This window comes from Brassica rapa, chromosome A02 (genome assembly GCF_000309985.2).
Source record: "Brassica rapa cultivar Chiifu-401-42 chromosome A02, CAAS_Brap_v3.01, whole genome shotgun sequence".
NCBI classification, from domain to species: Eukaryota; Viridiplantae; Streptophyta; class Magnoliopsida; order Brassicales; family Brassicaceae; genus Brassica; species Brassica rapa.
Genome location: NC_024796.2, coordinates 5548890 through 5574806, shown reverse-complemented (window position 1 = coordinate 5574806; position 25917 = coordinate 5548890). Strand labels below are relative to the sequence as shown.

Sequence of the window (25917 nt, the reverse complement as noted above, 5' to 3'; positions counted from 1 at the left end):
GTATATTTTAATCAATAAATTTCTAATCTACGATTTTTTTGATTGCAAATTTCAAAATTAAAATAATAACGCTTCAATACTTTTTCAATACAAATTTGGAAATTATCATATTTAAATATTTTTCTATGCTATATAGTTTAATCGTATGAATGAGACTTCATATTCATATGACTTATGATCATTTGTATCTTGTTATTACCAGAAAGTTAAACCATTGATTACAATTTTAGTGTGGAATATTTAATTTTTGTAGTAATTTATAGTCGGTATAAAAATTCAAAATATAACATATAATTTTTTTTTAATTTTTATTATTATATGGTTAATGTGATTGTTTGATATTTTTTAATATAAAACTAAATAAAAAAGAGCTAAGATACAAAAAATGTTATCAAATATTTATTATTCATAATCATTAATTGTCATATATATGTTAATCATATTAGGTAATTTTGTAGCTTTTATTTAAGGAAAGTGCGAGAATATTCTTTTGTACACTATTTATCAATTTAATAGTTAGTTTAATAAAAAATATAATATAAATTAAGATGAACCAACATATTTCTGTAAAAATTCTTAGTTTTATCCTCACTGTGACACGTGACTACAAAACAATGTTGTAATGTTTCTCAATTAATATATAAGAGATTTAATTCAACTTTCTTTCGTTTTATTTAAAGATAATTTTGCAAAAATGACTCATGAATTAAAGTTAAACTAGCTTCTGACCCGCGCTTGGAAAGCGCAAGATTATTTTCAAAATTATATAAATTCCTTTGAATAGATTTTTATATAAAATAATGTATAGGCCTGGACACATTTACCCAGGTGAACCGAACTTTACCAAACTAAAAAAAAATTAAACTGAATTTCATAAATAACCAAACATATCATATTTCTCTGGAACTGAAGAGTAGAAACCGAACAGAGAATATTATCCTATATTTTTATCCAAGCAACCCAAATTATCTGATATTTAAAGCGCGGGATATTTTACATTTGTGAAAATTCAATAAAAACGTATCATATGCATTGTTAGAATTTGTAAAATAAAGAAACATGGCATATTTAAACATGTCTTTTTTACTAATTTCATTTAAATTTTCTAACCCGTTTAGGCCCATTTGATTTTTTTATAATAAGAGTAATCATTTAATTCATGTATAAGAATATAAAATCAAATCTTAATAATTGATTGCAAGTAATTAATTAAATCAATGTTTCATAGTTGAATAGTTGACGTTAAGACTTTTAACTTCCAATTCACGTAAAGATGTTATACATGTTAAACATGTCAAACATGTTAGAGTCATATGTCCTATATTTATGAGGATTTTGAGTAATTATATAATATATTATGGAGAGTAATAAATGAGTTCATTTAAATTATGTAAAGTATTTATATAGTTAGAGGAAATAAAGATAGAATCAAAATATAATAAATAGTTAATAAGTAGGTCCAACAACCTTTTGTAAGTAGATTTTCTTAGTACTTTTTCCCTTTTAATAGTATAGATGCAAAACTAAGTTGTTTGATGTTTGTTTTATCAACAATACTTTGCCATAATCTTCTCATAGATATTTTTATTATTTACAAAAATGCCATTATAATTTAATGTCTTTTGTTTGAAAACTGACAAAAAATTAAAAAAAAATGCCTTAACACATTTTTTCTTATTTATAACAATGTCATTATCAATTTATCTAACCAACATGAACAACTATTTTGGGGCTTAAGAAGCATTCTAATTTCCATCTTACACCAACAAATCTTCATTTCCTCTCCTCTTTCATCTAAAAAACCCTCATAACTTTCATTTTTGTAAACACAAAGTTTCATATTTTCATGATTTTTTCACTAATAATCGTCACAAGAACTTCCTTTTGCTCATATCTGAAGTTTAACAGGTAGAAAAGGTTGGAAACGTGCCTACACCAGGAAAAATAATGTTTACATGGTTTCCTCACTATTCAAAAAGTAGATTTTTTTATTAGACTCCATATTCTATTTTTTTCACTATTAAAAAAAATCTATTAAAAGTGAATTTTTGTATTACTTATTAAGATTTTACACGATTTTATTGTTTCCCAGTATGTGTTAGTTAATGGTCATGAATGAATTTCAAATATAATATGTTATAATTATGGAACTATCAACTATGTTGTTAGCTAATAAATGTAGACATCTTTAAAAATTTACTTCTATAATTTTATCAAACATGAAATACTACTTATGTACTTATTTTGCAGCAATTAATAAATGTATATATCTCAAGAACTACACCAACAGTTCAACAAACAAACAAAAACACTTCTCATAACATATTACCTATATATTAATTGAGAAATATTACTTATTTTTGTAGCCACGTGACATTACTATGATAATTCTTAGAATCATTAGAGAAATAATTTGGTTCATCTAATTATATAATAAGTTTTTTTTATTAAAGTAACCATAAATACATTATTATTGTTCTTTATTATTTTCTTAAATAAAAATTATAGAATTGCCTAATGCGACTAAAGTATATATGACAATTACTAATTTTGAACAATAAAATTTTGATAAAAAAATAGTGTATCTTCTATCATATTTGTTTAATTTTAAATTATTAAAATAAATTAAACAACCACATTAACCATATAATAAAATTTAGATTTTTCCGTATATATTATATTTTTAATTTTTAAAAATAACTCTAAATTACTAAAACTGTTAAAAGTCTCACATTAAAATTTTGTGATCCATGGTTTAAAATTTTTATTCTGACAAAATAAAAATGATTACTTTTTTGTCATAAAAATGATTACAAAATCATATAAAAAGTATAATTTAATTAATTATTAATATTAAAAATATATATATATATATATCTCATTTTAAATTAAACTATATACCATATAAGATACATAAATATTTAATTTCAGAATTTACTTTGAAATTTTTTTGATAAAAAAATTGAACAATCATTGACAACTTAATTTTAAAAAAATTATAAATTACTAAAAATATTAATCCTACAATAAAATTTTGTTATTATTAATGTTAAGTTTTTTTCTATAAAATATACAAATGATCCAAAAATCATATGAGTAGAAAGCATCATTTAATATACATTAATATTAAAAATATATTATGTATGTTAATATCATTTAAATGTAATTATATATCCTATCAAATAGAACAATATTGTTTGGATTAATAAAATTAATTTATATGTTTGCACCAATTTAATTATATATGTAATAGTTACTGACTTTTAATTATTCAATATATATATTTGTTATTTTATAATCTGTAAAGACTTTTAATTATTCAATATATATATTTGTTATTTTATAATCTGTAAAAACATATAATACATAAAATAATATATATATATATATATATCTAATGTTCATTCCGCGCAATGCGTGGATCTTAATCTAGTATCTTATTAAACAGTATACTACTTTCAAGTTTCATTGACCAGTATGACATTGAGCATCAGGTTACCGACCATCATGTTGCAACTTACAATAGAAGGGTGCTTTGCCAAGTCCATATGAACAAATCTTGCAACCAATTACTCTATACTTACATTACAAGGCAAACACAATGTTAGCACATGCCTTTTCCTTTCTTTGATATTTACCATGCTATGCTATTCCCTTTTAAAAAAAAAATTCTGATATTTTATTCTTTGTTTTTAATTTTAGAAAGAGTTAAACCTGTGGTCTTTCACTCATCGTTTATAAACCAGAACTAGAGATTGATCAGCACGTCTGTGCATATATAAATTTTTACCTTTTTATAAATTGATATTTTGTGTTGACAAAATAAAATAAAATAAAAATTGATATTTTGTTTTTCATGATTAGTGTTATATATTTTATATGTGTCATCATATAATTAATTGTATCAGTTTTTATTCTTTTCAAAAGAACCAATACATGGGGTTCTTTATGGAAATATATTTTAGATCTAAATTTGAAGTTGGCCAATCTTATACAACAAAAAGATTTGGTATTTATAATGATTATGTTACAATATAAAGTTTGGATTTTCATCTTATGAATGATAGTCGGACATGGAAATTGTATAGGATCAAAAGTGAAGATGAAGAAACAAGCTGACAAGATTTGAAGCTTGATAGCAAGGCCTTTTCAAGAGAAGTACCATCGGTTTTTACTTTCTATGTATTTTTGTTCTTTCAGATTAATTATGTTTTTCAATTTATTTCTGGTTATTGTTAGTATTTTTATGAATGATAATAATAGTTGTTAAAAAATGTTTATAAAGAATCTTCTATTGATGGAATATAAACAAGTGGAAATATTGCTTCTTCAATGTTGATTTCCGTGTGAAAAATGTGTGGATGTATAACTTTAGTGGAATGGATGAGGATGAATTTGCGTTAGCTGCAAGTTTTGTGATACATGAGAAGATTATGGAGAAGTTGATGATCAAAACGTCGTCGGTTCCTGCAAACAAAAAGTTGTAAATTGTTACTGCGGTAGATAAACTGATGAAACTTCGAAAAGGTAAAAGAAAATTTTTTATTGCATACTTTTGATTGATTTTGGTTCCGTATAATCATTGGTCACATAAACTAATACAAACTATCATTTTTATTTGTGAATAACAATCAAGTAATGATTTTGGTGTTTCTATGTTTTAATATTTTGAACTAGGTGATTCATAAAAAATAATTATATTAATTATTTTATTAATAAATATAGATTGATGTAAAAAAAATTATTTATGTGGACAAAGATAAGAGTACGAAGCAACTGAAGATCTAATGTTTAACCTAATAACTAGTGAGGAGACATCTCAATAAATCTTCTCAATTAACAGACTTCTTAAGAAATATTATTGGTGTTACTTTTGTATTTGGATTTTTTTTTCGCTTTTTCGAGAGAAGAATTCTCTAGGAGATAATCATGTTATATATCTTTGTAATTAACCAATTTTTTGTTAAAAATTGACTTTTCATAGAAGACTTCTAGAAAAGTCTTCCAAAAGAAAGTTTTTAAAAAATTCTTCTTACTGTTATAATGTCGCAAGAAGCCTGTATATGTTAGTTTTGCAATTGACCATATTTGACTTTATAAGAGAAGACTTCAAAAGAAGTCCGTTTTCAAAACAAAAAGTTTGACTAGAATCTCGGAATAAAATTAATGAAAACATCTCAAGAACTCTTCTATTTGTTTAATTTTAATATTAAATATTTTATTACTATTATCAATTGCAAAATTAACATATACACAGATTACTTGCAAGACTTTGGAGACTTAGTGTAACTGTAAGAAAACATCTCAAAAAGTCTTTATGGTAGAAGACTTATCCAGAAATCGTTTTTTGGAAAAGCCAAAATTTTAAAAAGCTTTGGCAATTATAAAACCAACATATTTACTAGAGAAGATTTTTAGAAAAGTCTACACAATTTTTAATACAAAGAAAAGGTATAAGACTTTTAGAGAATGAACAAATTGATTATTAAGATCGTACTTGTTGAAAGATTGGAGCTAGGGATGCAACAATGGGTAATTATCCGCAGGGTACCCAAACCCCTTCCAAAATTTCAAAATCCACCCTATCCTATTTGACTAAATAGATTACGGTAAAAAACAGCCGGATAGCCTTATATCCGAGCTTAAATAGGGTTTGCCATATAGGGTTTAAGGCACTTGTAATGTTTTCTTCAGATAAACAAATATTTTCAATAACTTAAAATATAACTATTCATTTTCTACCATAAACGCAAAATCTTATTTTCCGGAAAAAAATGCAAAATTTTACTTTTCCGCCAAAACCGAAAATCTTGCTTTATCGCTAAAAAAATATGTTTTCCCGCAAAAAAAGTAAAATTTCATTTTCTACAAAAATGCAATTTTCCGCCAACAATTCAATACTATATTTTCCCGCAAAAAAAAAAACAAAATCTCGTTTTTCGCCAAAATGAGAAATCCCATTTTCGCACAAAAACACAATCCTAATTTTCTGCAAAAAACACAAATTCATTTTTCTGCCAAAAATGCAAAATTATGTTTTCCGCCAAAATGCAAAATTCCATTTTCCCTCCTAATGAAAATTATGGTTTTCCGCTAAAAATGCAAAATTTTGTTTTTACGCCAAAATACAAACGGTTGAACTTTAGGATTTCAATAATAATTTCATGACATAAATATTTGTCAAAAGTGTTTGCCTATATTAGTATCATATTTTTATTCTTTTTAATATATTTGGAATTTTCTTATGGACATGAAGATGATAAACAATGTAAAAGTAGTAAATTTCCATAAATATCAAAAGTTAGTTTTATGGAAAATATACAATATATCAGATTAGTTGCCCTTTATAACAAAATTCCCAACAAGAAGTATATGTGTTGATAATGTGTCCAATCAACCAAGTGATTCAAATATCAAATGAAAATAACAATAGCTCCAAGTAATATGGCGAGTGTTTTGTATGTCACCCTCCGTCTAAAATACCGTGACAAAGGGTGACAAGCGTTAACACAATTAGAGTTGAGGGTTTCTTTCATCAAATTTTTAGTTGAGGAGTTATTTTACGATCCATCTTTAGTTGAAAAGTTTTATTAATAAACGCGATTAAATATTTTAAAATTTTTAGTATCACTTATGTATTATTTTAAACTCTTACAATGGATTTATAAGCCTTTAAACTAAACTATAAATTCTTATACAATAATTTATCAATTTTATAACCGATTTATAAAGCTTTTATAAATATTTTAATACTTTTACAAATGATTAATAAGGCTTAACAACTATTTTATAAATTCTTATAATTTCTGCTTTTTGTTAGGATGAAATAATACATGGTTAGTCGTGATATTACAAAAATATGAAGTAAAGCAATAAATTGGTTAATTATAAAGGAGGAAACACACAAAGTTCTTTTATATTAATATTACCAAATATCAAATAATTTAAGATTTCTAAGTTATACTATATTAAGGGATATGTATCCCACATTGGAAAATCAATGGGACATTAAGTAATATATAAAGGGTTAGGGCCAATCCACTAACTGCCAATTGGTTTTGAGTTGGAAGCCCATAATAAACCCGATTCTAACATGGTATCAGAGCCCAGATCCTAATAAGTTAAACCCCTAATTAATATTAACCCGACCGGGTATATAGGTCGTAATTGACTCGCTCGACCGAGTATAACTGTCTTAAAGTTCCGAGATTTCTGGCCGATAAGAGCCATCATCTCGAGGAGGGGTATTAAGGGATATGTATCCCACATTGGAAAATCAATGGGACATTAAGTAATATATAAAGGGTTAGGGCCAATCCACTAACTGCCAATTGGTTTTGAGTTGGAAGCCCATAATAAACCCGATTCTAACATACTAAGTTATAAGTAGTGCTGAAGATAATTAATTAGTTTAAAAATTCAACCTTCTTGCTTAAAGTGTGGCATCAGCCTTCTTCTTCTCTTCACATGATTTCCGAAGTTCGAGTCATACTCTCTTCCTATTTCGGGGAAAATAATGATTATTCTTATTCTTATTATACTCTTACCATATTATTCAATAAAACTATATCTTTGATTTTCTTTTCTTGCTTTATCCATCCAATCTATGTTTTTGTTAACAACCATATCTTTAATCCTATAAAATCATCATTAAACCTTATTAATCATTTATAAAAGTATTTAAATATTTATAAAGCTTTATAAGTGGGTTATAAAATTCATAAAGTAATGTATAAGAGTTTATAAATTATTTTAAAGGATTATAAATGGATTGTAAGAGATTTAAATAATGCATAAGTGATAATAAAATTTTTAAAAAATTTAATTGCATTTAGTAATTAAATCTATCAACTAAAGATGAATCACAAAATAACCCCTCAACTAAAAAATCGACGAAAGAAACCCTCAAATTTAATTCCAATAATGTATGTCACCCTCCATTTAAAATACGGTGACACAGTGTAACAGACGTTAACAAAGTTAAAGTTGAGGTTTCTTTCGTGAAATATTAGTTGAAAGGTTTTATTACTAAAACCCCTTAATTTTATAGATTAGATTATGAAAGCAGTTAATAAGACTGTCTACAACCTTTTATCTGGCAGAGATGGAAACTTTCTTTGAAAATGTATATATAGTTTTGATTGAGTATAGTAAATTCTACCCATTCTCTACTATTTTAAATGATGTTTAATATATATTTTTGATTAAATATTGTTTCAACTTTTAATTCAAAAATAATTATATGTAATTTTGAATATAAGCGTTTAAACAATACTTTTTAAGACGATGAATAATGTTTTAATATCTAATAAAATTCAATGTTAAAAACTATTTCATGCAAATTTTCTGAAATGGTTAATTTTTATTTATTGATACTATTAGTTTAGAATTTGTTAATATAAATAATATATTTTCACATATTTTAAAAGTAAATAATTCAAAATGCTATAAATATTATGGTGGTGGACAGTGTGAATTCAAAATTTTATTTCAACTATTAAAGACTGAAAACATAAATCTAATTTGAATAAATACAATGTGTATTGTTTTTAGTTCTTTTTAGCTTTTTTGTGGTCAGCAAAAATTTGCATGTTTAATTTATTTAGTCTAATCTTATTTGATTCACCTTATTTCTCGAGCTCAAATGAGTTTTTGACCACAACTTTTCTTGGTTAATATATATGTTTAATTTTGGCCATTACTTTTTAAACTTTTTAAAAATAGTAAAACATTTTTACCAAAAAAATGTAAATATATTCCACTCTAATGTCTATAAAATCATATCTCTTTAACAGATATTTTAGATAAAAGAAGATGAACTACCTCATATTTATGCTAGTTATTGCTATGTGTTCTGGTTTGAATGAAGGATGTGTTTGGTGTAATAAGAACACTTTAGAAGTTCAAAATCAACTCACTCCAGGTAGTATTCTCAAAGTTAATTGCTCATCCAACAGAAAGCATGTTGAGGGTCTCCGCGAGCTAAAATTCAACGAGAAATATAATATTGCAGTTAGTGAGTTAGGAATAGGGAGAAGAATTGTATGGCGTTGCACCTTACGACATGGGGATAAAGTGAAAAGTTCTCAAACTATATGGCGTGCATACAGAGGAGCTAGTCAAGCGCGAAGTGGTGAAAAACGTTCATGGATTGCTAGAGTTGATGGAATTTACTTAGAGAAAAATGGTAAAGCAAAGGGGCTCGAACATCATTGGATCGTTGCTAAACAATGAGTTTTATCTTCTTAAAATCTATTTACATATAATTCTAAGATTATTTTTCTGTCATATGAAATAAATCATCAACAAGATTGACGTATATACGTGATCAAAGGTTTTAACTTATATTAGAGAATCTCTAATGTATTATTCTATTTCTTACTCCAAAATAAAGTAACTTCAAAATAGAGTTATGTTTTACTCCTATGTATTATTCTATTTTTATTCTAAACAAATATTCCAAATGATTTCTTTTTTATTTGGTTAAAAATTGTAAGTAATACCTTCAACTTATAAAAATTTACCATTAACCCTAATTATTTTATGTTTCTACTTCCATAAATATATTGTATTTAAATCAAACATTTATTATTAAAAATACAATAAATCATAAAAATATATAATATACCATATTTTGGCTTAATAATGAGACGATCACCATTGGAGACCTCTCGGTGCAAGAGCAATGTCGCAAACTCAAATCTCTATTGGATCTCCTTGATAACGTTGAATTATAATATTCATTCCACAAGTGATCAACTAATGTATTTAGTATGAGTCTTTATTTTTTTATTTTCCTAAATCGAGCAAGAAAATTTTGAAATCATATATTTTTATCATCGGCAATTTCAGTATTTAATACCGCATGTAAAGCTTCTCTTCCAACTTCAACTGGTGAAATTTCCTTCTTATGCAATTTAAATTCAAAAAAAATTATGGCTAAAAGAACACAAAGAAGATAATAAAGTTTTGTTTTGTAATTTAAATTTCATACAAGACCAAATGTTCGTGCATTATCGATCTCAACACGTACAAATGTTATCAAATGAAATGTTGACCTACAAGATAAACAAACTCCTTCTCAATCTATTCCGAGCAATACTTCGCTGATCCTGGTAGTTTCGAAAACAATTTAGTGATATACTAGGTGTCTTCCTGCACCATGTGCAGTAAAAAAATTTAAAATATTTTTAACAGATAAATATAAATTATATTTTAAAATAAAATTTTATTAATATTTGTAAATTTTCTTTTTCGTATCAATATTTTAATATAAATTTGATTTAATTAAACATAAAAATTATATTTAAGAATATGCATGTATATATTTGAAATTATAATCTTAGATAGATTTTTCTATCTATTTATATTAATTAAATATATTACATAAATTTGTAAAAGTTGCATAATTACCAAAAAAATAAAATTAAACAATATTTATAAAATTTGTAGATATATAAGAAAATAATGATTTTATGATTAATTTTTTAAAAATTTTCTAAAGAAATTGTATACATTTTTAAAAATTTTAGTAATAAAATTGTATAATTTAAAAATATGTAATTAAATTATATTTCAAAATTTATAATGCCACATTTAAATATATTTATTTAATGATGATTTATGAGTTATTCCCATATTCTAAAAAAAAAATTCTAAAATATAAATTGACATTAAATGTAATATATGAGTTATTACCATATTTTAAAAGGTTTATTAAAAATATAAAATAACATTAAATGCAATTGTTCATCTCATATTAAGCTATACGACATGTCATCAATTTCAGTAGCTATGTCATATTTGTTTTGTGAAATTTATTGTATAAATGACATGTGGCAAACTCAATTCGTAAATATAGTCTAGGGGATGTGACCAGATCTATAATTGTTTCATAAATTATTTTTAAACACTAAATATGATTTAGAAAAATTAATGTTAACTTAATCTTTTTAATCACAAATTTAAAGTATTTATGTAAATAGTTATATTTTAAGGGTAAATTTAAATAGTGGTATCAACTTGGGATAAAACTGAAATTCCCAATAAAAACAATGTAACATGAAACTATTAACAACACTGTTGATTTGCAATTTTTTTTATATTCAACATATTGTGCTTTATAAAATGCTAAATTATAGTTGTGTCTCATTAAGGTTTCTATGGAGCTAAGTTACTTCCGTTAAATCTCTGGCTCCTAGTGACCGCCGGATCTATTGTGCAAGAGTGTTGTTTCGCCAGATTTGTTTACGTCTTTTTCACCGCTGCGTCTCTATCATACTATGCTGTCTCAAGCATCGACGGTTCTTCACAAAGCCGGATTTGTGGCCTTCCCGATCTCCTCGTCACTGGAACGATTGTGCAAGAGTGTAGACTCGCCAGATCTACTAACTACATCACCGCTGCCTCCGTCACATTACGCCGTCTCAAGCATCGACAGTTTTTCACAGAGTCAACTATGCGACCTTCAAACCGGAGTTGTTGCACGTAGACCTATCGCCATATCAAATCAGATAGGACTTCAAACTTTCAATGTTGCCTACGATTCTAAAGCTTCTCACCTAAAGTTCTTGCCATTCAACATTCCAACTTCTTCTTATAGGTATATCAACGTCGTTTTCGACTATCATTCTTTCCAACAAACCGCCATGGGATCAAAAGTGAAGTTTTTTTTTGAGTTTCTTCATTTTGCTGAGCATGACTTGCCCCTCAATGGTTCTATCTTTAGTTGTTTTGTACTGTTTTCTAGTTTTTTTCTACCGTCGAACATGTTTCCGGGATCTTCTGATTCAGTTGTAAACTCTCATGCTCTTTTAGCTTTTAATATAAGTTTGGTGTTACAAAAGAAAACACACACACACACAAGTAGAGGTAGGCATCGAGTCTTGAAACTCTACGTTGAATCGTCAATCGATCCCACAACTTCTTCTCTTTTAAGCTCTAGTAAATCTCTAGTGGGATATAAATTATATAGCATTCATCAAAGGTTGATCTTATTCAAACTCCAACACCCTCTAATAAACACAATGGTGTCTGAAAATGGCAGCTTGAAGAGAAAAATCACGGAGAAAAACGATGACGAGAACGTGGCGTTAATATTGGGCGTCACACTAACAATGTTGAAAACCAGGTGGAGAGAACCTACGCCGTTGCACGAAACTCCGAAACCAACTCCATGACGAAGATGTACAGTTTCATCTCCTGCGATCTGCTTAACGCATCTGAGACCAAACAGAAACTGTCACCATTACAGGACATCGTGAGTCACGTGGTCCAGCGAGTATCCACTGGACAGCGACGAGTGCACTACGTGTCTGAGCAAAAATACAGGTTAGTTTTGACTGTTTACACTCCCAACAAGAAAAAGACAACATGGCTGAGCAAAAATACAAGAGAAGATTCAAGATTCGATCTGTTCTCATTCTATAGATACACCAAGCAGCAGTTCAAAAGAAGACCGCACACAGAAGCCGATCATGCCCTTAAGAAAAAAAAAACAAAGCAAAATCGCCGGCCAAAGGCAAAACAAGGCATACTACTAAAACATAGTAAGTTACCAAGAAAACCTACAAAACAAAAGTGAGTTAATACATATAGAACACCTTGTTTCTTCATCTTAAGCCTTTGTCTTGCGAGTAGATTTGGTTGTTTTGGCTTTAGCCTTAATGTTTTTGCCTTTAGAGCTAAACATATCGTCATCCTCGTCTTCATCATCGCTGCCACGCTTTTGCTTTTTTCCTTTCTTATTGCTGTCACCATAACATATAACAATCTTCTTCTCCTTCTCCTTCTCCTCAACCATCTCTGCCTTCTCCTGTGGCCGCCAAATGAACAGCGACCTGCAAAACTAGATTTTAAAACTACCACTCAATCAAAACAGTTTCCACTAACTGTTAACAAGAGCAACCTTGAGCTTCCAGAGGCTAAAACATCGTCGCGCGGATGCAACTTGTTGACTGGAGTAATAGTCGTTATGTTCGGATCCATGACCTCTGCAACCAACTGTCCATTGCTTGAATCAATGAAGTCTATTGGGTGGAGAGCAGCTCCGTTGTAGTTTTCACTTATGTAACGACCAACCACAATAAGTGACTCCGAGGCATCCTGCAGAGGAATAAAATGACAAAGTGCTATAAAAGGTAACTGATAAAAAAAAAAAAAGTATTAAAACCTTAGGATCCCATTCAGCTTTGAACGGTGTCAAATGCCTATTGAAATCATGGCTATGAACAATCTCTCGGCTTGGCGAATCCAAGTCCCCAAAGATAGAGTCCCACACTCGAATACGGTTGTCCTGAGAGGTTGTGAGAATCTTTGTGCCTGATGATGGAGAGAAATAAGCAGAGTTGACTACTCGTTTGTGCGCAAGATCATTAAGGGATTCTCCAGGTTGTAGTTTACGCATGTCCCAGATTCTTGCCTGAAAAAAACATAACCAAACAAATCTATTATTAATGAACAAAGTTCAGACAGAACTCAGATAGATGATAGACTTACAAAATGATCGTTTCCACAGCTAAGAAGAAGCTCAGGGTGAACCGGGTTGCAGTCAAGGCCAACAACTTTGCTGCCTTTCTTGTGTATCAAAATGGGCTCCCCCGTTACGTTATTGGACCGATGGTCGATCCTTTTTTGAAAAAAAATCACGAGACTAAGCAGCTAGCATACAAACAAATACTAGTTCTGAGATTTTTATTTGTTTCACAAAGATAATAGTTTTGGGTTTTCAATGTAATTTTAGATATTTTTTTAGTTAAAACAATTACTATCATATAATAATTTTTTATTTGTAAATTATGTATTAAAGGATGGTTATTTTCGGTTATTGTAATTTTATTCTTAAAGTGTGTGAAAGCACTTACATGTGAAGCAAGCCGAAGTTATCAGCAGCTAGCACCAAACCTTTATCCGAGTTTATATCCAAACCGTACAGCATGTTCCAAGTAGTTGGGCCCTATAAACCGATGATGCTTCATATCAGCAGAATGGTGCAAGAGAGGAAAAAAATCAAAGAAGAGAGGCGATGGTGTTTGACCTGCCATCCATTGGGGTTGAGATTCAGCAAAGTTGATGAAGTTCCAGTTTCCAGGTCAGTATAACCAACTTTTCCATCAGAGGATGCAGAATAAACCATGTCATCATTTGTGGGACTAAACCTGAAGTAAGGGAACATAGACACCTGAATGCAAAAGTAAATCACAAGAGATTCAGGGCCACAGATATGGACTTTACCGCATATTATTAACTTGTACAGAGTGTATGTCTCCGTACACGCTCTTCTCATACACTTTAGCAAAATCCCAGACTCCAATTTGCCCTTTCTATGACCACCAGAAACCAAAAAAAATGAGAAAACCGATGCAGAAAGCTCATAATATAGGTATGTTGTTCGATTTTTAAAAACCTTGTCTCCAGAGAGAAGAATGTTGTTTCTTGTTGGATGGAACTCCAGACATGTAACACGTCTGCTATGGTATCGAATAACTGCACAATGCACTTGATCCGGGATCACATACGGTGGTTTAATCTGTACCAACATAAAAGAAAATTCGAATTAGTCCAGTCAATAGATCTCATCAGGTATCATAACAAGGAGTCTTTACCGGTGGAATCCTCGGCTGGAGTTGACGCATAAACACAAAGTCTATAGGGTTCTTTGTATTCCTATGAGAAGTTGGGAGTATCCCTTGGTCAGTAACCACTCTATGTGGACATGACATTGTGGTGTGGCCTGAAGGTTCAGTATCAGAACAAAAAAATAGTCAATTAACAATATGTCCAGTCACTAACATATAAGCTTGAGCAAGTAAGATTTTTTTTTTGTTACCAGGCATTTTGCATAAGAAGCAAGGTTTCATAGGACAATCGATATACGTTGCTCCTTTAAACCCAGCTTCATGACCAGGCTGTTTACAGACCTATACAAGAACAACAAAAGTAAACAAACAAGACCAAACACCAAAGTCCTCTCTGTTTTGCATCCAAATGAATAATCAAAGTCCAAAGTCATTATCTTTACTTCCGTAAAGCCTAACCGAATCTAGAAATGCAACCATAAGAACTCAACAAACTAAAAAACATGTAAGTGGCTAGTTAAAAAAAAATGTAGGGGTTTCTCGAAAGAGCGTTACTTTGCAAACTTTCTTGAGCTTAACGGTAATGGGTGCTTTCCCTTTTGCTTTACTCTTGTCCAATTCAATTTTGACCTCTTCATCTTCTTTCTCAGACTCCGACAAAGGGTAATCATCTTCCTCTTCAGACGAACTTGACTCTGTATCCCTGGCAATGACGATTTCTGGTTCCTTTTTTCTTCTGTTCCTCGTTAAACCCATTCTCGGTTCTTAAAAACAAAAATTCAGCACCCGGCAAAAGGAAGAGAATATGAATCGAACTGTTTTGTCTCTTTTTGGGTTCTATGATGATGTAGCCGGCGCAAATTAAAAACCGGTCGAGTCGGCGAACAGTTAATTTATTTTACGCTGAAGGAAACACATCGTCACCCCTATTAATTTACGCTTATACCCCGTCATTTCGGTTATATTCTTATCGGTTAAGGTGGCGGGAGAAGTTAATACGTGGCGAATTGCAGGCCGGAAGCAAAAAAAAAACTCACGAGTCTGACGCGATTTTATTAGCGATGGGCCCTTTTATCCTGATAATTAATGGGTTCTAGACCCAATTTTCATTCATCTCATAAATCAAACTTGATTTCAAAATTTGCACTACATATATTTGAGGAAAATGACAATTTAAAGTGATAAAATTAGCATTTTTAAATTTAAAATTATATAACTCATACTTTAAATCTTCAGTTTCACTATATTTTTCAGATCTTATATTTGAATCAGGTTTGTATCATCAAGTTTACTTGCTGACATGATTTTTTGTCATTTTGGACTTCTGGTAAGAGTTATTTGCATTTTAAAAATTTATAAGTAATTGTGCACAAAAGAATAAAAATAAAAATATTGTAACCAAAATTGGAAAAGTAGTAGACGTGGGGACGAATAGGAATTAGGAACTCATATAAACCACATAGAAAAAGGAACCAAAGGGAAAAAAATATATGGAACGTCCAATCTCTTTAAGTAGATAAATATTGTTCGTGGCGCTCAATTTCGAAACACAGACAAAACACGACGTCGTTTTCATTCCCTTACCAGAACCATCTATGGATGCAGGTTCCATATCTCCCCCGCTTTTATACTTCAATGCCGTCTCCTTAGACCACCACAACAAGCCTTGTCAATAAGAATCATAAGATGTTATCCCTTCGCGTTCCTCCTACATCCTTCCATTTCCGACTGTTTCACGCCGGAGCTCTAGAGCGGCGATGGAGGCTAGGTAGAGACTGTCTCCGTTCCTTCTCGCATCCTAGAGGAACCAGATCACTCGGAGTCAAATCTGCCAAACAGGAGATGGCGCCGTTTACAGCGGCGGAGGAAGAAGCTCTGCCGGAGGGACTCCATCCGGAGCTCATGCCGAAGCACGTGGCGGTTATAATGGATGGAAACGGGAGATGGGCGAAGAACAAAGGTCTTCAACCTTGGGACGGTCACAGAGCCGGCGTTGAAGCTTTGAGAGAGATCGTTGAGCTTTGCGGCAAATGGGGAATTCAAGTCCTCACAGTCTTCGCCTTCTCTACCGATAACTGGATTAGACCAAAGGTAAGACCTAGTTTGAATCTTCCCTAAGTTTCTTTTATTTGCTTTGTACACCAATCTTAAATCACAACTCAATATGGTTTCTAATATCTCTGCAGATAGAGATTGATTTCTTGTTGAATTTGTTCGAGAGAACGCTCAAATCAGAGCTTGAGACCTTAGCCAAGTAAGTATCTGTTGAGTAAATTAGTAAACTTAACACGAAGAAGCTAAAAGAATCAGATAGCAAAACTTGATTGAAACAAACACTAGTGTTAGAATTTTTTAACTAATAAATTATAATTTTAGAATGGACAATTCTCTTAAATAGTTTTTTTTTTAAATTTTTGTAAGGAAAATGATCAAAATAGTCTATTTTTATTTTGAAAATTTTAATATTTATTTTTTACTTTTAATAATTCGAAACCCTATCTTCAAAACTCCATCCATTAACTCTAAACTCTATGGTATAAATATATTTAAACTCTTTACTATAATTTATTTTGATTATTTTTTCATTGAAATCTATTTTTGTAAAAATAAACTAAAAAAATATAATAGATAATTTCTCTTTTAATAGTATAGATTTATACTCACAAAAAACTGATTTTTTTCGCTTAATGAATTTTCATTATTACTAATAATTTATAATTAGTATTGTAACCTGAATCCATCAAGATTTTTGTTTTTGGTGATATTTTCTCAAAGCAAATATTCTCGAGTGCAGGAACAATGTTCGGATATCGATAATTGGAGATTCATCAAAACTTCCAAAATCTCTTCTTAAGGTGATAAACGAAGTTGAGGAAGTTACAAAGAACAACACGAGGCTTCAGCTAATCGTGGCCGTTGGTTACAGCGGGAAATACGATGTTCTACAAGCCTGTAGAGGCATTGCGCAGAGGGTGAAAGATGGCGAGATAGAAGTTGAGGAGATAGACGAAAAACTCATCGAGCAAGAACTGGAGACTAACTGTACTGAGTTTCCTTATCCAGATTTGCTGATAAGAACGAGTGGTGAGCTAAGAGTGAGTAACTTCTTGTTGTGGCAATTGGCTTATACTGAGCTCTTCTTTGCTCAAGAACTCTGGCCTGATTTTGGGAGAAGCGGTTTTATCGAAGCCTTGATGTCGTTTCAGCAGAGACAGCGACGCTTTGGTGGTCGAAAATCTTGAGTTTATATTTGTAACGAACAAATTAGTGTAACAAAAACTGTATATGATGTATTAATAAATGGACATATTACACCTTAAGAGCTAGGCTATTTTGAGATATTACAGTTTCTTGTGTAACAAGCCATCGATGTAACTAACAAATAACAATAGACTTTGCGAACCAACGTCACTGGTTTCTTGTTTTACAAGATATCATTTTCAATAACAACTGATGCTAAAAGAGAGTAATTTGATAGGAAAAATCAGATTAACATAACATAGTACACAAAGAGAAACAGACCAGATGGACATAACGTAGCATCATCACATGTGATCAAATCCGACAGCCAAATCGTCTTTCTCTGCGTTGATACGAAACCAAGGCCTCTATAACCCTATCCTTGTCAAAATCAGGCCAAAGGACCGGTGAGAAGAAGAGCTCGGTATAAGCGAGCTGCCACAATAAGAAGTTACTAATCCTCTGTTCCCCACTTGTCCTAATCAAGAGATCTGGACTTGGGAACTCAGTACACTTTGTCAGAAGCTCTCTTTCGAATAACGTCTGGTCCACGTCTTCCTCTCGGATCAAACCTTGTTGTGATTTCTTCACAATGCTCTTGCAAGCGTGCAAGATGTCAGATCTCCCGCTGTAATCTATGGCCAAGATGAGATGCTTCTTCTTGTACCTCTTCGTAGCTTCCTCTGTCTCTTTGATTGTTCCGAGGAGAGATTCCGGGATCTTTTCAAGATTCCCAATAACAGAAACTCTTATTTCCTCACTATAACAATCAAGATTCTTGGTAAGAAAATGAGCTGATGGGAAGCTTTACTGTTTAAGAATATTTGCCAACTAAACTAGAAGAAAACAAAAAAAAATTATAGAACAAAACTTGATTGATGCAAATATTGGTTTTAGAGTTTATTTATTGATTATGTGAATAAATAATTTACGAACAATATTCATATTTATATTTTTAAAATACCCAATATTTTTTATTTATTTATTAGTGCACCGAGATTTAAGTGACTTTTATAATCAAATATGTAATATGCTTAGTCATTGTATAACATACCTTTGGAAAAATTGGATCTTTGACTTGAGGTATCGTTGGAACAAAGACATCAAGCAGTTAACTTCGATCTGAGTGGTTAAGTTGTTTAAGAGAGAATGAAGTTGAAGTACTTTAGGACAAATCAAAACAATCTGTATGTATGAAATCATCTCACCTTGTGTCTTCCCCAATTCTCAGTGGAGAAAGCAAAAGCTGACACTGTTTCTATCCCTAGTTTGAAGCAGAGCTCAGCGAACTCTATCAGCCGTTTGGCTCCGGCTTCATGGCCTTGTGACGTCAGCAATCCAGCCCGTTCGGCCCATCTCCGGTTTCCATCCATTATCACTGCTACGTGCCTCGGCATTTGCTCTCTCAGAAGCCCTTTAGGTGTCTCCTCCTCTCCAGCCACATAAGTTCCCTCGTCACTACAAGAAAACAAAAAGAACAAAGATAGGTTAGATGAAAATATTAGTGGGAAATGTCGGCACGTTTTATCGAAAAACAATATTTTACATTTCCTTTTCATCTTTCAGAGATTTTTTAGCTTGAGTCCATGGTCGGAGACAAGAATGTATAAGAAAAGAGAGGAGAGACATAAAGCAACAGAGCAGAGATAACATCTTAGTGTGTGTGAAGAGTAAGTGTGTGTTTGTAGCAAATACTAGTTGTTTCTAGACTATATATATAATATGTGAATATCATCTTAAGATTAAGTTCTAAATGACTGGCTCTGGTTGTTTCTCTCACATTCTTATAAACCTTTTCGAAAAGTGATTTAATTTACTATTCAACTAAACAAATACTAAAGCAGTGATAGACTACGTTCTTTTTTCGATTAGGTGAAACAACCAAGTAAAATGATTAGTTTTGTCTCTTTGAATTAAGTATTGCTCAATCAATTAAAATGTCACTTTCTTAATAAATTGTGTTATCTACCATTCAAAACTATACTGCCCCCCATCTAGTAAAACGGGCCGCATGCTTAAATCATGAATCATGATAGTTCAAAATAGTATTTTTAAAATAGCATATAAATTGTCGGTTGTAAAATTATATATTTAATGTATTTCATAAATTTTAAATAAAAATAATAAATCACTGTGAAATGCTAGGTTATAATTAGTAAACGTACAAAAACAAACGCAAAGTATAGGTTTGAAACAACCAGACCACTACTATACTTGAAACAATTTATTGGTAAGACATGAAATTGAAACTCTAAACTCGTAGACCGAATCGCCTCTGCCTTTGCTGATACCAAGTCAAGGCCTCAAGATACTCAGCCTCGCCGAAGTCAGGCCATAGAACGTTAGGAAAGTAGAGCTCAGTGTAAGCAGATTGCCATAAGAAGAAGTTACTAATCCTTTGCTCTCCGCTCGTTCTAATCAATAGGTCAGGGTTTGGGAACTCACTACAGTTTGTCATCAACTCTTTCTCCATCACATCCTCGTCAATGTCCTCTACTTGGATCAGCCCGTTTTTCGCCTTTTCTGCAAGACTTTTGCAAGCTTGTAAGATATCAAATCTTCCACTATAGTCTATTGCTATAATGAGATGCTTCTCTTCGTAGTTCTTTGTAGCTTCCTCTGCTTCTGTTATCAAACCTAGAAGCGACTGGGAGATTTTCGTCCGGTTTCCAATCACCGAGATCTTGATTTTATCACTGAATATATAAGAGAATGACAACAGTTTCTGTTAGGGTTTTTGAAAAATAAAATTTTCATAGTCTCATTCTTTTTTCTTGTTTGTTTGTTGAAGGATGTGTTTTCTTATAAAGAACTAGTTTCCTTCTCTAACCTTTTTATAGTATGTTTTAGAAAACTATTTTAGTTTTGAGTTTCCTTATATAATAGAAAACAAAAACTCTACAACTTGCTTTTAGAGAGGGGTTAAAACAAGATGTTGTGTACCTTCGGAAGAAAGCCATCTCAGACCTCAAATGTTTCTCAAACAGGGCCATCAGCCCGTTAACTTCATCCTGGTCAAAGAAAGAAAACGAGTTAAAACGAAATGTAAGAAAAGCTCTTGTAATTTTTTCACAAAGTGATCTTTCATTATCATCATCACCTCAGGTCTTGCCCAATTTTCGGTGGAGAAAGCAAAGAGTGAGACAGTGTTTATCCCCATAGCGAAACAGTCCTTAGCATTCTCGATAAGCCTCCTCGCTCCGGCATGGTGACCTTCCGATGTACCGAGACCTCGTTTCTCTGCCCAGCGTCTGTTCCCGTCCAATATAATCGCCACGTGCTTTGGCAGTCTCCGGCGTTTATCTTCCTCTCCTATTGTACCACTACAAAATAGTTAAAGAACAAGCAAAATTTTGAGGCCTTCGTATAACAAACATGCAATTTTGGTAGAATATTCGAGATCCAACTTGAGACCCGCTTATCCATAAAACATTTCTCCGTTTATTAGGCTTCTTTCAAATTGCATGTTTTAGGTTTTTGTTTTGTTTCACAAAGATATACTATTTATTTATTTCAGTTTTCTATGTAGAGTCAATGTTTATGTTTTTTTTTTTCATTTATATCAACTCAATAAAATGTAAACTTCAATTATGTTTGATGAATTCAATTAATATAGAGTGGTTAAATATGATATTAAAAAAATGTACTAAAACGTTCAATTTTGTTGTTGCTAGCTAAACTAATAGTAAAACATACAACTTCAGTTACGTTTGATGACTTCACATAATAGAGAGAGGTTAGATATGCTATTTTCAGAATGTGTGGACTGGGAAATGTTAAAAATGCAACTTGAAATGTGAGGGGATTATATAAGTGCAAGATGTGTCGGCATTGATTTGAAAGAAATACCCACGAATATGGTTCTATCAATATGGACTCACGCACTACAGTAAGACGAAAACTCGAAGTATATTGGATAAATCAAATAGTTTTCTTAATTAGGTTGATTGAGAACATATATAACTTGCTACTCTAAATTACAGGCGTGGTTGTGGAATCCATGGTTGGTTAAATATTTTCAGGTCAGACTTAAGGAGACTGTTTAATTTACCTTAAAATAAACTGGATAAGGAGCTCGTAACACGTACAAACTATGATTAACAAATGGAGACGTACCTTTTCTCGTTATTCTCTTCCTCATCATCGAGTTGAGAAGCTACGAGTTTAATGAATCTGAGGATGTTTTTGAAGGAGAGATGAACACTAAGACGCCGAGTTATGATGATAACCGGGATGATAAGAAGAGCAAGACAAGTGAAAACAACAGAGACTATGTACACCATTTGTTCCATTTTTTTTCCTTCTTTTGGAATTGAAGCACTCGATTATGTACTTAAAGAGCTTCGCGTTCAAAGACGCTCATGATCAATGTAACGCTTTCTCTCTCTCGCTCCCTCGCTTTTCTACACAAAGACAGGTCATACGTATTTAAGGTTTAATAAGATCCTACGACACTTGAAAATTACTAAATGGTTTCTCACGTGATTACTAAAAGGATTGGCATCCCAATCGTATCTACAAACTAGGGAAAGTAAGATGTTTTAATAAACGTAAGATGTTAACATTTTACATTCGTCAGGAAAAATAAAAGGTATGATTCGTACAGATATAGCCATGCTCTCACATTTTGTTTGCATGTTTACAGAGCCGTGCCAACATTTGTGATTACGAAAAGGTTGAAAATAAAGTATCTCAACATTTTTTTTAAATTACAATAATAAATGCTATGTTACAAAGAAAAACCATTAAAAATACCAACAAACTAAATATACATTCTAAAACATTTTTTTTATATATATGCAAAATTTATAGAGGACTTTTTTTTCTTCCCAACTTAATAAAAATTAAATATAAAACTAATCAAGGAGTACCCTTGTTTTTAGACTTTTAATAGAGGGGATGTTTAGGCAAGCACTCAAGGTTAGTTGAAAATTGAAACGCACACCAGCATGATGTTCCAATAATACGGCCCAAAAACCGTAAGGCTGTTGACGATTATTTTTGCACTTGCTTTTTACTGAAAAAACTCGTGTTTGGAGTTCTCATATAGAAAAACACATGTAATAGTCAGTACTGATAAAGATATAATCAGTACGTATAAGGACGGCAAAACAATTAATTCAATCAGTGTAACTATATATTGCTTTAAAATGTTGATATTTTAAAAAGTATAGTTATTACTTCTTGCTTGCACCTCTAGAATTCGAAGACATTTTTTTCTTTCTTTATAAAGATGCCATTCAACAGCAACAACACTGGTGTGTGTATTAAATATAACTGAATTTATCAAAATAGAAGTAACACTGAACATGGAACCGAAACTAAAAGGTTGTTTTTCTTCATTTTATAACAGAAAAAAATATATTTCAATTGTTTTAAAGATGATTATTTGTCGGTGAAAACCCCCTCTTATTCTCCCCTTTTTGGTCTGCATGTAAGAGTATATACTTGAAGGTTCCGTCTTGTTTGAAGTGAAATCTCTGAAAATCACTTTCAGATTCTGTAGCTTGATTCTCTTTGGTCATCACACTAGTGGTTAGTTCTTATGGTGTAAGAATTAGGCTTTGTGTTTTTTTTTTTTGGTATTCAGATGATCACTGAGTTAGGGTTCATCTCCACTTGAACTGTTTTAGCTCATAATGACTTCACTTGTTTCTTGAGATTCTTCTTCTTAACTAAGTTGACTGAAGCTGAACATCTCAGGTATTTTTTTAGCTGACATCTGTGAAGCAGAAGATAGAGAGCATTAACTCCATAGAATCAGAGAAGTACCACTCTTGCTGTTGGTTAGTCTAGAGACCCTTTCTAAGTTTTGTTCTTACACATTCATTAGTTCATCATTTTTCTTTCTCATAAGTTGCAGATAATCTGAATGAAGCTGAGGTGTTGCGGGTGGGGTCACAAAGTGGAACACTGTGGTTAATACGTAAAGAGAGCGAAGAGGAAGATGATGAAACAAAGCAGAATTGATATCAAGGCAAGATCACAACGACGTATAGGAGAAATAGGTATGATGTATATTGATATCAAAGTGGTAATGCTTTACATGATTAATAGTTTCTCAGTTGACAACTATAAGCTATGGGAGATAAGATTTGTTGATCATTAGCTTACAGACACATGTTTTCTCCGTACTGTCTATGTCGATCTTATTTCACAGTCTCCTCCTTTGAATTTACAGATTGATTAGTACAGGAAAACACAGAGTAATACCGTTCTAGACAGGAGACCGCTTCTTGAGTTTCTTGGCTATTCCTGCAAAGTACTTACCATGGTAATTTGCCTGCTCAATCTCCAGCTCAGTCGGCTCGCGCGACCCATCAGCTGCATAAGTCCCTGATCCATACGGCGATCCACCTTTCACCTCTCCCATCTCATACATACCTTTACCAAACGTGTACCCTAACGGTACAAATATCATCCCATGATGAGCCAGTTTCGTCACTGCCGTCAATCTACACACAACAAAACCAATCACTTAAACTCAAAGCTGTTTTAGCACGTGAAAGTGAAGCGGTCTAACAAAATCTAAATATAAATTATAATTGTTTAAAAATAAATGTAGAAATTAAAGTCTAAATTTTTAACTTTTCAGATATATACTTCTAAATTTAATTAATGATTATAACTTCAAAAGATACAAAGATACATCATTATTTTGTTAAATATACCATTAATATTTTTCTGAGCCTAAAAGTAATTTGAGACGGCATTGGCTATGCTACTATGTTCTACTAACATTGCTTATGTGCTACTTCATGACTATGTTCTTACGCAGTGAGTTCTTGACCTCCACCGTGGAACCCCGTGCTCCAGAAGATCCCTGCGGGTTTCCCAGCGAGAGCCTGTGAAGTCCAGAGATCACTTGTGTTGTCAAAGAACGTCATGACCTGTGACGCCATCACTCCAAACCTGGAAGGGAAACCGAACATGAACCCATCAGCTTCACCTAGCTGCTCCCCTTGAATCTCCGGCACATCGTCCGGTCTTGGAGCAGCCTTCACTTTCTCAAGTATCTTCTCAGGTAACGTCTCTGGTATTTGCCAGAGAGTTGCCTCCACGTCTGGAACTTCGTTCGCTCCTCTGAGTACCTCTCTTGCCATTGTCTCCACGTGGCCGTGCAACGAGTAGTACCTACGAGGAAAACAGAGAACCGGATCGTTAAAACCAAACCGGTATGATAACCGGTACAGAATCTTGACTGAACAGATTAAATCAAGACTCACACTATATAAATCTTGGTGACAGCCATAGCTTGAAGCTTCGGGCACAGCCTAGGATTCTTGTCCCTCAGACGAAGACTTCCACGATCTGTTACAAATTAGAATCAGACTCGAATATAACAAGTTCTAAGAAAATAACTAACCTTTCTCGAAGAGCCAAGCCAAGGAGGAGAGGAATTAGCTTCGGGAATGATCAGGAACATATGAAGTTATGAATGTGTTCAGGTTTGGTGAAGATGATGATGATAACATGGCTAGAGTTTCGACCGACCATTTTTAGTCGATCACATGGGCTGATCTTCAAGCCCAATTAAATAAAAAATGAGTCCAGACAAACGCTGAACCTACCTCGTGATTAATAAAATTAATCATATATTTAAGAACAGTTGTCAAGTAAATGAATAATTCAAGAAGAGGGTAATTACATAATCATTTTATAATAAGTTAATAAAACTAAAGCATTTAATAAATTTGCAAAAATTTAATAAAATATATAAATGAAAGGAAAATCTCTTAAGTAGTTCTTAAATAATTTCTTTCAAAATTTTGTTTCTTTGATAGCTTTTAAAGACAAAAATCACAAATTAGCTTTTATTAATGGTAAAAAGACAATAATATTTTATTTTTAGATTTTGACATGCACACCCGTACAATTATTTTTCTTAAGTTAAAAAAACATACTGCATATGTTTATTGTACATAATTATTTTGATATCAACATTAGATTATATATTATTTGTGTTGAATATTATTATTTTTTATTATATACTAATTATTTACAGTATTGAATGTTGTTTTGTATATATCTTCAAACTTTTAGGGCATATGAAATTATTAGTAATACAATAAGTAAGTAATTATTTAAATTGTCATTTATT

The 25917-nt window shown here is 31.5% G+C and overlaps 6 protein-coding genes across 8 annotated transcripts; 2 read left to right on the top strand and 4 right to left on the bottom strand.

Moving 5' to 3' along the window:
- The first annotated feature begins 1013 nt into the window (after positions 1–1013).
- On the top strand, positions 1014–17896 carry LOC103851624 (dehydrodolichyl diphosphate synthase 2). Of its 2 annotated transcripts, XM_033282959.1 has the most exons (4): positions 1014–1020; positions 16263–16667; positions 16763–16830; positions 17371–17896. In XM_033282959.1, the coding sequence occupies exons 2-4, from the start codon at positions 16263–16265 to the stop codon at positions 17816–17818; spliced, it is 921 nt and encodes a 306-aa protein (XP_033138850.1). In that variant the 5' UTR covers positions 1014–1020; the 3' UTR covers positions 17819–17896. The 2 variants fall into 2 exon arrangements, with proteins under 2 accessions (XP_033138850.1, XP_009126739.1); XM_009128491.3 differs by lacking the exon at positions 1014–1020 and having other exon boundaries at positions 16092–16667.
- Positions 10627–12502, top strand: LOC117129536. The gene is made up of 2 exons (XM_033282968.1): positions 10627–11602; positions 12047–12502. Exons 1-2 carry the CDS (start codon positions 11283–11285, stop codon positions 12177–12179), a joined length of 453 nt encoding a protein of 150 aa, XP_033138859.1. The 5' UTR covers positions 10627–11282; the 3' UTR covers positions 12180–12502.
- On the bottom strand, positions 12378–15458 carry LOC103851625 (protein DAMAGED DNA-BINDING 2). Its single transcript, XM_009128492.3, has 11 exons — positions 15132–15458; positions 14828–14918; positions 14604–14731; positions 14405–14527; positions 14233–14321; positions 14036–14156; positions 13863–13954; positions 13498–13627; positions 13172–13420; positions 12908–13104; positions 12378–12839 (listed from the first exon to the last, which is right to left on the bottom strand). The coding sequence occupies exons 1-11, from the start codon at positions 15330–15332 to the stop codon at positions 12617–12619; spliced, it is 1644 nt and encodes a 547-aa protein (XP_009126740.1). The 5' UTR covers positions 15333–15458; the 3' UTR covers positions 12378–12616.
- A 56-nt stretch (positions 17897–17952) lies between the features above and the next one.
- Positions 17953–19724, bottom strand: LOC103851623 (dehydrodolichyl diphosphate synthase 4-like). Of its 2 annotated transcripts, none has more exons than XM_009128489.3 (4): positions 19363–19724; positions 19025–19274; positions 18871–18938; positions 17953–18576 (listed from the first exon to the last, which is right to left on the bottom strand). In XM_009128489.3, the coding sequence occupies exons 1-4, from the start codon at positions 19467–19469 to the stop codon at positions 18132–18134; spliced, it is 870 nt and encodes a 289-aa protein (XP_009126737.1). In that variant the 5' UTR covers positions 19470–19724; the 3' UTR covers positions 17953–18131. The 2 variants fall into 2 exon arrangements, with proteins under 2 accessions (XP_009126737.1, XP_009126738.1); XM_009128490.3 differs by having other exon boundaries at positions 18871–18893.
- A 160-nt stretch (positions 19725–19884) lies between these two features.
- LOC103851622 (dehydrodolichyl diphosphate synthase 5) lies at positions 19885–22366 on the bottom strand. The gene is made up of 4 exons (XM_009128487.3): positions 21933–22366; positions 20917–21139; positions 20760–20827; positions 19885–20512 (listed from the first exon to the last, which is right to left on the bottom strand). Exons 1-4 carry the CDS (start codon positions 22106–22108, stop codon positions 20068–20070), a joined length of 912 nt encoding a protein of 303 aa, XP_009126735.2. The 5' UTR covers positions 22109–22366; the 3' UTR covers positions 19885–20067.
- Positions 22367–23812: 1446 nt separating this feature from the next.
- On the bottom strand, positions 23813–25337 carry LOC103851620 (probable NAD(P)H dehydrogenase (quinone) FQR1-like 3). The gene is made up of 4 exons (XM_009128486.3): positions 25183–25337; positions 25043–25127; positions 24591–24950; positions 23813–24271 (listed from the first exon to the last, which is right to left on the bottom strand). The coding sequence occupies exons 2-4, from the start codon at positions 25066–25068 to the stop codon at positions 24034–24036; spliced, it is 624 nt and encodes a 207-aa protein (XP_009126734.1). The 5' UTR covers positions 25069–25127; positions 25183–25337; the 3' UTR covers positions 23813–24033.
- Between the last annotated feature and the right edge of the window lie 580 nt (positions 25338–25917).